The 16,494-nt window shown below is 47.9% G+C and overlaps 1 protein-coding gene across 1 annotated transcript in view; it reads left to right on the top strand.

The window, feature by feature from the left end:
- Positions 1-997: 997 nt before the first annotated feature.
- The window catches only part of golga4 (golgin A4), a 550,135-nt gene continuing 534,638 nt past the window's right edge, over positions 998-16,494 (top strand). Inside the window, exon 1 of the mRNA XM_070889514.1 lies at positions 998-1,003. Coding sequence (XP_070745615.1) covers positions 999-1,003 — 5 coding nt within the window. The 5' untranslated portion in view covers position 998. The remainder of the gene's footprint in view (positions 1,004-16,494) is intronic.

Below are 16,494 nucleotides of genomic sequence, written 5' to 3'. Positions count from 1 at the left end.
GTTACATCTGTTTCGATGTCAACATCTATCCACTTAGCAATGTCATCTGCTAGGATTTAAGTGCGTTTGTTTCATGTACACTGCTGACAATCTCCACGATTTCTTTCACAATCTGTTTTTTATTAGCCCTTACTTAAAAACCTTCGAATTCTTCGTCATCAGAAGCACTGTCTTCGAATATGACATTGGGCCACAACTAGCACCAACACCTCTTCAATGTAACGGTTTTTACTTCTCTCCATGCCAGCGAGCATGCATCGATGACATCTTTAATATTGTATGCTCTCTGGAAATCAGAGATTGATTGATTGCTATTAATCAATTTGCGCATGAAGTTATTTCTATAGTGGCACTTGAAGTTTTAGATGACATCCTGATCCATAGGTTGAATGAGCGAGGTCACATGGGGGGGGGTGCAAATAGCATGCAAAGATGTTGCCACAACTAGACACTAATTTTGACTCATGCGGGTGTGCTCTGCAATTGTCCAGAAGCAGCACACACTTTCCATTCGGTTTGCCTATTTTCTTCATGTTTTCTCGAGCTTGGGGGACGAATTCTGTTGAAAACTATTCCATGAATATGTCCTTGTCCATCCATGCACTTTTCTGAGCCTTATAGCTAACTGGTAAATAAACAATTCCTTTTAAAGCACGTGGTTTCCTTGATTTGCCAATCACTAAAAGTGGAAGTCTATGTTCTCCAGGGGAATTGGCACAATTCAAGATTGTTAACCTCTCCTTATTCATTTTAAAGCCGACAGCTTCCTTCTCCCCTGCTGCAGCCAACATAGCAGTTGGCAAACACCTCCATAGTAAGCCAGTCTCATCGGCGTTGTATATTTGATCTGCAGTCAATTTCATTTCCTGCACCATTTCAGTAAATGTTCTTGAAAATTCTGTGCGGCCTCAGTGTCTGCTGATTGTTTTTCACCCGACACATCCAGCTGGTGAATGCCATGGCAATGCTTAAAACGAGTGAGCCAGCCTTCTGAAAAAATGCACTCTTCAGTTAGATTCATTCTCATCTTGAATTCCTTGGCCTTTGCTGTAATCATTGGCCCTGAAATTGCCACACTTTCAGACCGTTTCAAAGAAAACCATTCATAAAGCACTTGGTCTAGTTTGTCAAGCTTCACCTTTCGCAAATTCTTGCGGGACATTGCCTTGACGGAAGATTCAGAAGTATCGGTGAAACTTTCTAAGACTTTCTTTTGCTTCTTGATATCGTAAATTGTTGATGATCCAACTTCATATTCGTCCATCAAAGTACGCACACTTCTGCCACTTTCAGACTTCTTTATAATTTCTCATTTCTGCTGAATGCTCTATACTTTTCGTTTCCTTTTAGTGCTGTCACAAAACATTTTAAATTGTACACCTGACCGCTTGAATTGCTTTCAATGCATTGAAAAGTGAGTAAGAAGTTTACGCCTGCGTAAATTTGTGTGTAATTGAGCAACCTGTTCACGTTTGCGATAGTTGAAGTGAGCGAGATATTCACGTGTGTGACAGTTATTTTAAATTCTGTTACGGCGGGTTTTCTGTTACATTCATATCCGGATAAACGAGAATTTCCTGTATTATGGCGCTAGAAAGAAAGGATGCCCTTGAGGGATCAAAGACAGGATCTATTTGGTTGGAGGTGAGAAACAATAAAGGAGCTATTCTGCTAATTGATGTATTTTATAGGCCACCAAATAGTGGGAAGGAGATAGAGGAGCAGATTTGCAGGGAAATTACTGAGAGATGCATGTGGGAGACTTTAACTACCCCATATTAAATGGGCCAGTCATTGTGTTAAGAGAAGAGAGAGGGAGGAATTTCATGAAGTGAGTTCAGGAGAATTTTCGGAATTCTCGGAAATAGTGTTAATAGATTGTAAGGTTTAGATTAGTTATGGAGAAGTCAAGGAGAAATCTGGAATAAAATTTCTTAACTGGAGGAGGGCTAATTTCAGCAAATTGAGGAGTGATCTGGCCTGGGCAATTGAGAGTCAGAGTGACAGAGTGACAGACATGGTGCAATGGGCGGCCTTTAAAGAGGACGAGGTTCGGATACAGTTTAGATACATTCTTACGAGGGGGAAAGGGAGGCAACAAAGCCAGAACTCCCTGGATGACAAAGGAGTTGAAGAGTAGGATGAAACAGAAAAAGGGGCGCATGACAGATGTCAGCTTGATAATACAAAGGAGAATCAGGCTGAATATAAAAATTACAGAGGAGGTGAAAAAGGAAATAAGAGGGGCAAAGAGACAGTACGCAAATAGATTGGCAGCTGACATAAAAATGAATCCAAAGGTCCTCTATCGGCATATTAACAGCAAAAGGGTTGTCAGAGGAGCAGTGAGGCTGATTGGGGACCAACATGGAGAACTATTGGTGGAGGGAGATGGCGTGGCTGAGGTACTAAATTATTATTTTGCATCGGTGTTTACCAAGGAAGAGGAATTTGCCAAAGCTATGGTAAACGAGGAGGTTGCTGGAATATTGGATGAGATAAAAATAGATAAAAAGGATGTACTAGACATACTGGCAGTAATTAAAGTGGATAAGTCACCCGGTCCGGATGGAATGCATCCTAGGTTGCTGAAGGAAGTAAGGGTAGAAATCGCGGAGGTGCTGGCCATAATCTTCCAATCATCCTTAGATACTGGAGTGGTGCCAGAGGACTGGAGGATTGCAAATGTTACACCCTTGTTCAAAAAACCAATAAGGGAATTAAGGGTTATGGGGAGCGGGCGAGTAAGTGGAGCTGAGTCCACGGCCAGATTAGCCATGATCTTGTTGAATGGCGGAGCAGGCTCGCGGGGCTAGATGGCCTACTCCTGTTCCTAATTCTTATGTTCTTATGTTCTTATAAACCTGACAATTACAGGTCAGTCAGTTTAATGATCATGGTACATCAGTCATTGAAAGTTGGCATAGGTACAGCAGGCAGTGAAGAAGGCAAATGGTATTTTGGCCTTCATAGCTAGGGGATTTGAGTATAGGAGCAGGGAGGTCTTGCTGCAGTTTTACAGGGTCTTAGTGAGGCCTCACCTGGAATATTGTGTTCAGTTTTGGTCTCCTAATCTGAGGAAGGATGTTCTTGCTATTGAGGGAGTGCAGCGAAGGTTCACCAGACTGATTCCCGGGATAGCAGGACTGACATATGAGGAGAGACTAGATCGACTGGGCCTGTATTCACAAGAGTTTAGAAGGATGAGAGGGGATCTCATAGAAATATATAAAATTCTAACGGGACAGGAAAGGTTAGAAGCAGGAAGGACGTTCCCGATGTTGGGGAAGTCCAGAACCAGGGGACATAGTCTAAGGATAAGGGATAAGCCATTTAGGACTGAGATGAGGAGAAACGTCTTCACTCAGAGGGTTGTTAACCTGTGGAATTCCTTACCGCAGAGAGTTGTTGATGTCAGTTCATTGAATGTATTCAAGAGGGAGTTAGATGGCCCTTGTGGCTAAAGGGATCAAGGGGTATGGAGAGAAAGCAGGAAAGGAGTACTGAGGTGAATGATCAGCCATGATCTTATTGAATGGTGGTGCAGGCTCAAAGTGCCAAATGGCCTACTCCTGCACCTATTTTCTATGTTTCTATGTCAGTGGTGGGGAAGCTTTTAAAAACAATAATCCAGGAGAAAATTAACAGCCACTTGGACAAGCATGGATTAATAAAGGAGAGCCAGCACGGATTTGTTGAGGGAAAATCATGTTTGACTAACTTCATTGAATTTTTGATGAGGTAACTGTTATGTATTTAACCCCTTGTAACCTGTATCAGACCTGTCCACCAGAGGGCCTACCTGTTGGAGTCCCCAGCGATCCCAGCATCCCTTGTGAGTACAGTATATAAGCAGGCCACCCACGAGGTACCTGCACTCTGGAACCTTATTAAAGGAGCTAAGGTCACACTTGCTCATTGCACACAGTACTCAGTCTGACTATTTATTATGAGTGTAACAATTGGCAACGAACAACCACGCAAAAATGCAAAGAACAGTCGGCATCCTGGAGAAGTTCTCAGAGGGGGACGATTGGGAGGCCTTCGTGGAGAGACTCGACCAATACTTCGTGGCCAACGAGCTGGAAGGGGAGGAGAATGCGACCAAACGAAGAGTGATCCTCCTAACTGTCTGTGGGGCAACAACTTATGGCCTCATGAAGAACTCCTGGCCCTGGCAAAACCAACAGAGAAATCCTATGACGAACTGTGTATGCTGGTCCGGGAGCACCTAAATCCTAAGGAAAGCATTTTGGTGGTGGATATCAGTTCTACACGTGTCAACGATCGGAGGGCCAGGGAGTGACGAGCTACTTTCCCGAACTAAGGTGCCTTGCAGGACATTGTGAGTTTGAGGGATTCCTAGAACAAATGCTCAGAGACTTTTTTGTACTGGGCATCGGACATGAGACGATCCTTCGCAAACTGTTGACTGTAGAAACTCTGAACCTGAGTAAAGCCATGATGATAGCCCAGGCATTTATGTCCACCAGCGACAACACCAAGCAGATTTCACAGAACAAAGACTTTTCGGCCAGTACTGTGCATAAAGTAACGTCAGTTTTGAGCAGAAATGAACAGGGCAGAATGTACACGCCAGCTGCTGCTGCCCGACCTCAATTGACCCAGAGTCCGCCATCATCTATTAATGCGAGGCAGTTAACACCCTGTTGTCGCTGCAGGGGTGATCATCGGCCCCAGCAATGACGCTTTAAGCACTATGCATGCAATGGCTGCAGAACAATGGGACACCTCCAATGAATGTGCAGGCGAGCTGCAAACCCTGCAAACCACCACGTTGCAGAGGAAGATCAAACCACAGTGGATCAGATGGACTTGAAAACTCGTACTGAGGAGGCAGAGGCGTACGGGGTACACACGTTCACGACGAAATGCCCACCAATAATGTTGAAAGTTGAACTGAACAGTATTCCAATGTCTATGGAGCGGGACACGGGGGGGCAAATCAGTCCATAATGAGTAAAACGACCTTCGACAGGCTGTGGGGGAAGAAGGCACACAGGCTCAAGCTTAGCCCCATTCACACCAAACTAAGGACTTACACCAAGGAACTAATCCCTGTAATTGGCAGTGCTGAAGTCAAAGTCTCCTATGATGGAGCTGTACACAAACTCCCGCTGTGGATTGTACCAGGGGATGGCCCCACGTTGTTTGGCAGAAGCTGGCTGGGGAAAATCCGCTGGAACTGGGCATGCGACCCATCCACCACAAGGCTCGGGCGGTACCGTGAAGGCATCATTGCGCGACTGGGCCAGTCCGATTATTCCGGTACTCAAGGAGGACGGTACGGTTAGAATTTGCGGGAGCTATAAAGTAACGATTAACCATTTTTCGCTGCAGGACGAAAGCAGACAACCTATTTGCGACCCTGGCTGGAGGGAAGATGTTCACCAAGCTGGACCTGACCTCGGCCTACATGACGGAGGAGCTGGAGGAGTCTTCGAAAGGCCTCACCTGCATCAACACACACAAAGGTCTGTTTATCTATAACCGGTGCCCGTTCAGGATTCGGTCGACCGCGGCTATCTTCCAACGGAACATGGAGAGCCTGCTAAAGTCGGTTCCTTGTACAGTGTTTTTCCAAGACAACATATTGGTTACAGGTCGGGACACCTTAGAGCACTTGAAGAATCTGGAGGAGGTTCTTAGTCAGTAGGATCGCGTGGGACTCAGGTTGAAACGCTGGAAGTGTGTTTTCCTGGTGCAGGACATTGAATTCTTAGGAAGGAGAATCGCAGCAGACGGCATCAGACCCACCAACGCCAAGACGGAGGCCATCAAGAACGCGCCGTGACCACAGAAGTGACGGAGCGGTGGTCGTTCCTGGGACTCCTTAGCTACTTCGGTAATTTCCTACCTGGGTTAAGCACCCTGCTAGAACCCCTACATGGGCTGCTGCGCAAGGGAGACGACTAGGTATGGGGGAATTCACAAGAGGCTTCCTTTAAGAAAGCCAGAAACTTATTGTGTTCTAACAAATTGCTTGTCCTGTATAACCCATGCAAACAATTGGTGTTAGCTTGCGATGTGTCGTCGTATGGGGTCGGCTGTGTGTGTTACAACAGGCTAATGAATGGGGAATTTTGCAACCAGTTGTGTATGCATCCAGAAGTTTGTCCAAGGCCGAAAGGGCCTGCAGCATGGTAGAAAAGAAGCTCTGGCATGCATTTATGGGGTAAAAAAAAATGCATCTGTACTTATTTGGCCTCAAGTTTGAGCTTGAAACTGACCACAAGCCGCTCATATCGCTATTCTCGGAGAGCAAAGGGATTAATACCAATGCCTCTGCCCGCATCCAAAGATAGGCGCTCACGCTGTCGGCATACAATTATGTAATCCACCACAGACCGGGCACAGAGAACTGTGCTGATGCTCTCAGTCGGCTACCATTGTCCACCACCGGGGTGGAAATAGCACAGCCAGCGGACTTGCTCATGGACATGGAGGCATTTGAGAACGCGAAATCCCCCGCTACAGCCTGCCAGATCAGGACCTGTGCCAGTCAGGATCTTTTACTGTCCTTCGTAAAAACTGTGTCCTCCATGGGAGCTGGTCCAGTGTCCCAGTGGAGATGCGGGAAGCGATTAAGCCATTCCACAGTCACAAAGATGAGCTGTCCCTGCAGGCAGACTGTCTTTTGTGGGGCAATCGCGTAGTCTTGCCCAAGAAACACAGAGACACATTTATTCGCGAACTGCACAACACCCACCCAGGCATCGTAATGATGAAAGCCATAGCCAGATCCCACGTGTGGTGGCCAGGCATCAACTCAGATTTAGAGTCATGTGTGCGCCAGTGCAATACTTGCTCTCAGTTGAGCAATAAACCCAGAGAGGCACCGCTAAGTTTGTGGTCATGGCCATCCAAACCATGGTCGAGGATCCATGTAGACGATGCAGGCCAATTCCTAGGCAAAATGTCTTTGGTTGTCGTGGACGCTTACTCAAAATGGATTGAATGTGCAATAATGTCTGTAAGCACATCCACGGCCACCATTGAAAGCCTACGAGCCATATTTCCCACGCACGGTTTGCCTGATGTCCTAGTCAGTGGCAAAGGGCCGTGCTTCACCAGTGCTGAATTCAAAGAATTCATGACCTGCAACTGGATCAAACATGTCACATCTGCCCCATTCAAGCCCGCATCCAACGGCCAGGCAGAATGGGTAGTTCAGACCATCAAGCAAAGCTTGAAACGCGTGTCGAAAGACTCCCTGCAGACCTGGTTGTCCCGAGTACTGCTCAGCTACCGCACCAGACCCCACTCACTCATTGGGGTTCCCCCAGCTGAGCTGCTTATGAAAAAGGCACTTAAAGCAAGGCTCTCTCTCGTTCACCCTGATCTACATGATTACGTGGAAGACAAGCGACATCAACAAAGTGTGTCGCATGACCGCACAAATTTGTCACGCGGTATTGGGATCAATGATCCTGTGTTTGTGCTCAATTATGGACATGGTCCCAAATGGCTCACTGGCACGGTCACAGCCAAAGAAGGGAGAAGGTTATTTCAGGTCAAACTGACCAATGGACAAACGCACAGAAAACACTTGGACCAAATCAAATTGCGGTTCACCCAACAGCTACGAACAACCTGAAGAGGACACCACCAAATTTGACCTTCCAACACACACACAGGAGGCAACTGACATCATGGTTGACCATGAAACCAAACTCATCATCCCCAGCAGCCCGGCAAGGTCGGCTGCCCAACAGGCCAGTGAAGAACTGACCAACCCACCCACACCCACATTTGTGCCGGGATGATCGACAAGGGAGCGCAAAGCCCCAGATTGTCTCACCTTGCAAATAAGTGTAGTGTTGACTTCATGGAGGAGTGATGTAATGTATTTAACCCCTTGTAACCTGTATCAGACCTGTCCACCAGAGGGCCTACCTGTTGGAGTCCCCAGCGATCCCAGCATCCCTTGTGAGTACAGTATATAAGCAGGCCACCCACAAGGTACCTGCACTCTGAAACCTTAATAAAGGAGCTAAGGTCACACTTGCTCATTACACACAGTACTCAGTCTGACATTTATTGTGAGCGTAACAGTACAGAGAGGGGGATGAGGGCAGTGCTGTTTCAAAAGGTGCTTGATAAGGTACCACATATTAGGCAGCCCTTTTTATATTCAGCCTGGTTCTCCCTTGTATTATCAAGCTGACATCTGTCATACGTCCCTTTTTCTGCTTCATCCTACTCTTCAACTCCATTGTCATTTAGGGAGCTTGAGCCCAGAGCTTGGAATAAGAGCTGGGAGAATGCAAATGGAGTGGATCGCAAGCAGATTGGAGGAATTTTGTGTGCGGAGGAATTCGGTGGAGAGGTGGTATGTGGTTGAGATGTCTGACTATAAAGGAGGCGTGGAGCCACAGAACCCAAGGCTTCTAAGTTAATAGACATGAGAGCGGACCTGCAGGAGAGCGAGAGGAGTGGCTGCAGATAAAGATATGCCCAAGAGCCTGGAGGGAGTGCGAGTGTCAGGGAGCGAGGTAACTGACATCAGCACGAAAGAAGCTGATTAGTGAGTAGTTGATCATTTTTTTTAAGTCTTAAATTTATTTCTGTTAAGTTACTTAATAGTTTATTAAGTAGAGGCACGGCAGTGCACCTCGATCCCATGGAATGCACATCTTGTGGACAACCACATGTGCAGGAAGTGTCGTCAGCTGGAGGAGCTCAAGCTCCAGGTTTCGGAGCTTGATCAGCAGCTGGCGTCACTGCGGTGCATCCGCGAGGCTGAGAGATGTGTTAATAGCATGTTTTGGGAGGTGGTCACCCTGCAGCATAAGTGTCCAGTCAGAGAGGGAATGGGTGACCATCAGACAGACAAGGAGGACCATGCAGGTATTGCAGGAGTACCCTGAGTGCATCTTGTTCTCCAACCAGTATTCAGTCAGTACTGAATACTGTGAGGGCGATGGTTCTTCTGGGAAGTACAGTCAGAGCCAAATCCATGCCACCACCAGGGTGGGGGAGGAGGAAGATCGGAAAAGTAACAGTGATAGGAGATTCAATAGTTAGGGGAGCGGACAGGCGTTTCTATGGTCGCAGACATGATTCCAGGATGGTATGCTGCCTCCCTGGTGTCAGGGTCAAGGATGTCACTGAGTGGCTGCAGAACATTCTGAGGGGGGAGGGTGAACAGCCAAAGATCATGGTTCATATCGTTATCAACCACATAGGTAGAAAGAGGGATGAGAAGGCAGATTTTAGGGAGCTAGGAAAGAGATTAAAAATCTCTGGATTACTCCCAGTGCCACAAGCGAGTGAGTACAGAAATAGAGGGCTAGAGCAGAGGAAAGCGCACCTGGAGAGATTTTGCAGGAGGGAGGGCTTGAGATTCCTGAGACTTTGGGACCGCTTCTGGGGAGATGGGACCTGTACAGGCCAGACGGGTTGCACCTCAACAGAGCTGGGACCAATGTCCATTTGCATTTTCCCAGCTCTGTCTCCAAGTTCTGTGCTATTGGGGAGGGTTTAACCTGATTTAGCGGGGGAAGGGCACCTGGATGTAGAATTAGAAAGGAGAAACAATGTGCACAAAGGATGGGGAGAGACAGATAGTAATAGAGTAAGAAATAGTATGGTATTAGGTGGGGCAGACTAAGAGAGAGTACAAGATAGGTAAATAAGGTTGGTGAGCTGCAAGCGCAAATAAACACATGGGAATATGATGTTGTGGCGTTAACGGAGACCTGGTTCAAAAAAGGGCAGGATTGGATACTAAATATTCCTGGATATAATGGGATGGATTTTCCGGTCCTTTGCGCTCCATTTTTCATCCTGGAGTGGCAGCAATGGCAGCGACGAGGTCTTCTGGGCCTCCAGTGCCCCACGGGGGTTTTCGGGGCCAGTTGTGTGGCGGCGCGGAGCAGTACTGTCGAGAAGAGCTGTGCAGGTGTGTAACATCCCTGGTTGCGACACTGGCGCGCTTTTTGACTCCCGCCCGAGGAGATGGTTCGGGTACAGTCGAGGTACATTTCCACGAGGGGCAAATGTAACCAAAGCCAGAGCTCCCTGGATAGACAGTAAGATGAAGCAGAAAAAGGGGGTGTATGACAGATGTCAGATTGAGAATACAAGTGAGAATCAGGCTGAATATCGAACGCTCAGAGTGGAAGTGAAAAAGATAAGAGGGGCAAAGAAAGAGTATGAGAATAGATTGGCAGCTGACATAAAAGTGAATCGAAAAGTCTTCTGTAGGCATAGGAATAGTAAACACGTAGTAAGAGGTGGGTTGGGGCCGATTAAGGACCAAAATGGGGACCTACACATGGAGGCAGAGGGTATGGCTAAGGTACTAAATGAGTACTTTGCATCTGTCTTTACCAAGGAAGAAGATGTTGCCAAAGTCACAGTAAAGGACGAGGTAGTTGCGACACTGGATAGGATAAAAATTGATAAGGAGGAGGTACTAGAAAGGCTGGCTGTACTTAAAGTAGATAAGTCACCAGGACCAGATGGGATGCATCCTAGGATACTGAGGGAAGTAAAGGTGGAAGTTGCAGAGGTGCTGGCCATAATATTCCAATCCTCCTTGTCAGGCTCTCGAGGACAGGAGAATTGCAAATGTTACACCCTTGTTCAAAAAAGGGTGTAAGGATGAACCAGCAACGATAAGCCGGTCAGTTTAACTTCGGTCGTGGGGAAGCTTTTAGAAACGATAATCCAGGAAAAAATTAACAGCCACTTGGACAAGTGTGGATTAATTAAGTAAAGCCAACAAGGATTTGTTGAAGACAAATCATGTTGAACTAAATTGATTGAGTTTTTTGATGAGGTAACAGAAACGGTTGATGAGGGCAGTGTGGTTGATGTGGTGTACATGGACTTCCAAAAGATGTTTGATAAAGAGCCACATAATAGGCTTGCCAGCAAAGTTGAAGTCCATGGAATAAAAGGGACAGTGGCAACATGGATATGAAATTGGCTAAGTGACAGGAAGCAGAGAGTAGTAGTGAACGGTTGTTTTTCGGACTGGAGATAGGTACACGGTGGTGTTCGGTATTAGGACTACTGCTTTTCTTGATATATATTAATGACTTAGATTTGGGTATACAGGGCACAATTTCAAAATTTGCAGATGATACAAAACTTGGAAGTAGAGTGAACAGTGAGGAGGATAGTGATAAACAGAGATGCATCAAATGCATCAGAGATGCAACAGAGACGTGACCATCTTTAAAAAAGGGGACAAGTCCGACTGCGGCAACTACAGAGGAATCTCCCTGCTATCAGCCACTGGGAAAGTTGTCGCTAGAGTCCTCCTCAACTGTCTTCTCCCTGTGGCCGAGGAGCTCCTCCCGGAGTTAAGTGTGGATTTCGTCCCCTACGGGGGAAAATGGACATGATTTTTGCAGCGCGACAGCTACAGGAAAAATGCAGGGAGCAGCGCCAGCCCTTAAACATGGCCTTCTTTGAACTTACAAAAACCTTTGACACTGTCAACCACGAGGGCCTATGGAGGGTCCTCCTCCGTTTCGGATACCCCCAAAAATTCGGCAACATCCATCGCCTGCTCCAAGACGACATGCAGGCCGTGATCCTTACCAATGGATCCATTACAGACCCAATCCACGTCCGGACCGGGGTCAAACAGGGCTGTGTCATCGCTCCAACCCCCTTCTCAATCTTCCTCACTGCCATGCTCCACCTCAGAGTAAACAAGCTCCCCGCTGGAGTGGAACTAAACTACAGAACCAGTGGGAAGCTGTTTAACCTTTGCCACTTCCAGGCTAGGTCCAAGACCACCCCAACCTCTGTCGTCGAGCTACAGTACGCGGACAATGCCTGCGTCTGCGCACATTCTGAGGCTGAACTCCAGGATATAGTCGACGTATTTACTGAGGCATATGAAAGCATGGGCCTTATGCTAAACATTTGTAAGATAAAGGTCCTCCACCAGCCTGTCCTCGCAGCACAGCACTGCCCCCCAGTCATCAAGCTCCATACCTCGGGAGCCTCTTATCAACAAAAGCAGACATTGATGAGCAGATTCAACACTGCCTCCAGTGTGCCAGTGCAGCCTCCGACCGCCTGAGGAAAAGACCAGGCCCTCATGGTCTACAGGGCTGTAATAATACCCGCCCTCCTGTATGGCTCAGAGACATGGACCATGTACAGTAGACACCTCAAGTCGCTGGAGAAATACCATCAACGATGACTCCGCAAGATCCTACAAATCCCCTGGGAGGACAGACACACCAACATTAGCGTCCTCGACTAGGCCAATATCCCCAGCATTGAAGCACTGACCACACTTGATCAACTCCACTGGGCAGGCCACATTTTCCGCATGCCAGACACGAGACTCCCATAGCAAGCGCTGTACTCGAAACTCCTTCATGGCAAATGAGCCAAGGGTGGACAGAGGAAACGTTACAAGGACACCCTCAAAGCCTCCCTGATAATGTGCGGCATCCCCACCGACACATGGGAGTCCCTGGCCAAAGACTGCCCTGAGTGGAAGAAGTGCATCCGGGAGGGAGTTGAGCTCCTCGAGTCTCATTGCCGAGTGCATGCAGAAAACAAGTGCAGGCAGCAGAAGGAACGGGCACAAACCTGTCTCACCCACCCCTTACCCTCAACGACTGTCTGTCCCACCTTTGGCAGGGACTGTGGCTCTCATATTATACTGTTCAGCCACCTAAGGACTCATTCTAAGAGTGGAAGCAAGTCTTCCTCAATTCCGAGGGACTGCCTATGATGATGATGATGATGATGATAGACTTCAAGAAGACATAGACAGGCTGGTGGAATGGGTGGACATGTGGCAGATGAAATTTGACACAGAAAAGTGTGAAGTGATACATTTTGGTAGGAAGAATGAGGAGAGGCAATATAAACTAAAGGGTACAAGCCTAAAGGGGGTGCATGAACAGAGAGACCTGAGGGTATATGTGCACAAATCATTAAAGGTGGCAGGGCAAGTTGAGAAAGCGGTTAAAAAAGTGTTGTGTATCTGTAAAGCATGCACTCCCATGTTCCACCACCAGGGAGTGCATCCGCTGAAGTCCCAAGGGATCCCAGCATCCCTTGGGAGCGCTGTAAAAAGCTGGTTCCAAAGGCCTGTTCCTCACTCTGGAGTATCTTATTAAAGACTGAGGTCACTGTTACTTTAACCTCCCTGTGTGCAACCTCATCTGTGTTACGAACACAGTAACTGGCGACAAGAATACGAATCCAACGCAAAGATGCAGCAAACTGTGGGCATCCTGGAGCAGTTCTCGGAGGGTGAGGACTGGGAAGCCAATGTCGAACGGCTAGACCAGTACTTTGTAGCCAATGAGCTGGACGGAGAAGGAAGCGCTGCAAAAAGGAGAGCGGTCCTCTTCACGGTCTGCGGGGCACCGACCTACAGCCTCATGAAGATTCTTCTGGTTCCAGTGAAACCCACAGATAAGTCGTATGAGGAGCTGTGTACACTGGTTCGGGATCATCTTAACCTGAGGGAGAACGTGCTGATGGTGAGGTATCGGTTCTACACATGCCAGCGATCTGAAGCTCAGGAAGTGGCGAGCTACGTCGCCGAGCTAAGGCGACTTGCAGGACAATGTGAGTTTGATGTCTACCTGGAGCAAATGCTCAGAGACTTTTTTGTACTGGGCATTGGCCACGAGACCATCCTACGAAAACTTTTGACTGTAGAGACACCGACCCTCAGTAAGGCCATTGCGATAGCACAGGCATTTATGTCCACCAGTGATAACACCAAACAAATCTCTCAGCACACAAGTGCTAGCAATGTTCATAAATTAACTGGAACTATGTTTGCGAGCAGAAATGTACAGGGCAGAACCCACGAGTCTGCAACTGCCAGCAGGCCTCAGGTAACCCAGATGACTGAGTCCGCAACAAACGATGAATGCGTTGTGGAGGCTTCCATTCAGCCTATTCATGCCGCTTCAAAGGGTATGTTTGCAAGAGCTGTGGAACAATGGGGCACCTCCAACAAGCTTGCAAACGAGCTGCAAGCTCTGCAAAACCTGCTAACCACCACGTGGCAGAGGAAGATCGGTCCATGGTGGATCAAAGCAATTTCGAGTCTCAGAGAGAGGAGGCAGATGCTGAAGTACATGGGGTGCACACATTTTCGATGAAATGTCCACCTATAATGCAAACCTAAAATTGAATGGCTTACCCGTAGCCATAGAACTGGACACTGGCGCTAGCCAATATATCATGAGCAAGAAGATGTTTGCGAGACTGTGGTGCAACAAGGCATTCAGACCAGCCCTGAGCCCCATCCACATGAAACTGAGAACGTATACCAAAGAACTTATCACTGTCCTGGGCAGCGCCATGGTCAAGCTCACCTACGAGGTCATGTTGCATGAACTGCCACTCTGGATTGTCCTGGGCGATGGCCCCACACTGCTGGGAAGGAGCTGGCTGGGCAAAATCCGCTGGAACTGGGATGACATCCGAGCGCTATCACATGTCGATGAGGCCTCATGTACCCAGGTTCTTAACAAATTTCCTTCCCTTTTTGAGCCAGGCGTTGGAAACTTTTCTGGGGCGAAGGTGCGGATCCACTTGTTCCCAGAGGCACGACCCATTCACCACAAGGCGCGAGCGGTACCTCACATGATGAGGGAGAGAGTGGAAATCGAACTGGACAGGTTGCACGCGAGGGCATCATCTCCCCAGTGGAATTCAGCGAGTGGGCCAGCCCGATTGTTCCAGTACTCAAAAGTGATGGCACGGTCAGGATTTGCGGCGATTATAAAGTAACCATTAAGCGTTTCTCGCTACAGGACCAATACCCGCTACCTAAGGAAGACGACCTATTTGCGACGCCGGCAGGAGACAAGACGTTCACCAAGCTCGACCTAACTTCGGCCTACATGACGCAGGAGCAGGAAGAGTCTTCGACGGGCCTCACCTGCATCAACACGCACAAGGGACTGTTTGTCATGTATCTTACATTATTATATATAACTGTATCCCAACATGCTGTACATGACTGTAATAAGATATAACCTGTAACCACCAGCATACCTTACCACCGGGGGTGCACTGGCAAGAGACAGGTATGTAAGCACAGGTCTCAGGCAAGTGCAGCATTCCAGAGCTTTGAAATAAAAGGTGCAGGTCCAAAGTGACCTTGACTTCACTACATGCCTCGTGTGAATCTGTACTGAGGGGACAGGACATTACAGTGGCAACGGGTTACGGGATTACAGAATCCACAGAATGGCGAACAACGGATCAGATGAATAGTACAATGCAGGAGACAATTGGGAGGACTTTATAGAAAGGCTCCAGCAAAGCTTTGTAACCAAAGATTGGTTAGGCGACGATATGTCAGACAAGAGAAGAGCCCATCTCTTGACCAGCTGTGGCTCGAAAACATACGCCTTAATGAAGGATCTGTTGGCACCTGAGAAACCAGCAAGCAAGTCGTTTGAAGAATTGAGCACACTAGTAAGAGACCACCTGAAGCCAGCGAGCAGCCTACACATGGCCAGACACAGGTTCTACAACTACAGACGCTGTGTGGGCCAGAGCATACCCGATTTTGTGGCGGAACTTTGGAGGTTGGCTAGTTTATGTGAGTTCTCCGATGAACTGAGGAGAGAAATGCTGAGAGACTTTTTCATTGAAGGAATAGGCCACGAAGGCATATTCCGAAAGCTCATAGAGACCAAGAACCTGACCTTAGAGGCAGCAGCATTGGTTGCACAGACATTGTTGGCAGGGGAAGAAGAAACGAGGTTGATTTACAATGCAGGTACAACAACTAACGAAATAATGGAACAAGGAGTTCACAGCATTAGAAAAGCTGCTACCCCCACACACAGACAAAACCGGCAGAACAAGCTTTTGACAGCAAGCAGTGGCAACAGAAGCCATCAAGGGCCACAGGAACGGCCGTTCACACCTCATCAACCCACAATGCGAGCAATCAACTACAAACTGAGAGAAGCTCAAGAGAGATCAGCCAGACGCAGCTCATTCTTTGCAAGCAGTCTGTGCTGGAGGTGTGGGGGTGGGCACTCATCAAGGAAATGTCGATTTCAGCAGGCTGTTTGCAGGAATTGTGAATATGCAGGGAATTTGGCCCGCATGTGCAAAAAAACGGCAGTTCAGCTGGTATTCGAATCGGATGGGTCGGAAAGTGGACCAGAAGACGGTGGGGACAGTACCCGGGACACCGATGTACAGCGGGTCAACACGATCAATGGCCACTGCTCCTACGACAGGACGCCTCCTATAATGATGAGGATCCTACTCAACAGGATATCTGTCAACATGGAGCTGGATATAGGAGCGAGTCAATCTCTCATGGGCGCTCAACAATTTGAACAACTGTGGCTGCATAAAAGAGACAGACCAAAACTCACAAGGGTCGACACCAAACTAAGGACCTATACCAAAGAAATCGTACCAGTCCTCGGCAGCGCCATGCTCTCTGTCACACACAAAGGGCCAGTGAACCGACTTCCCCTGTGGATTGTCCCCGGA

The sequence above is a fragment of the Pristiophorus japonicus genome, chromosome 1, assembly GCF_044704955.1.
Source record: "Pristiophorus japonicus isolate sPriJap1 chromosome 1, sPriJap1.hap1, whole genome shotgun sequence".
NCBI lineage: Eukaryota > Metazoa > Chordata > Chondrichthyes > Pristiophoridae > Pristiophorus > Pristiophorus japonicus.
This window is presented reverse-complemented; position numbering and strand designations above follow the sequence as displayed.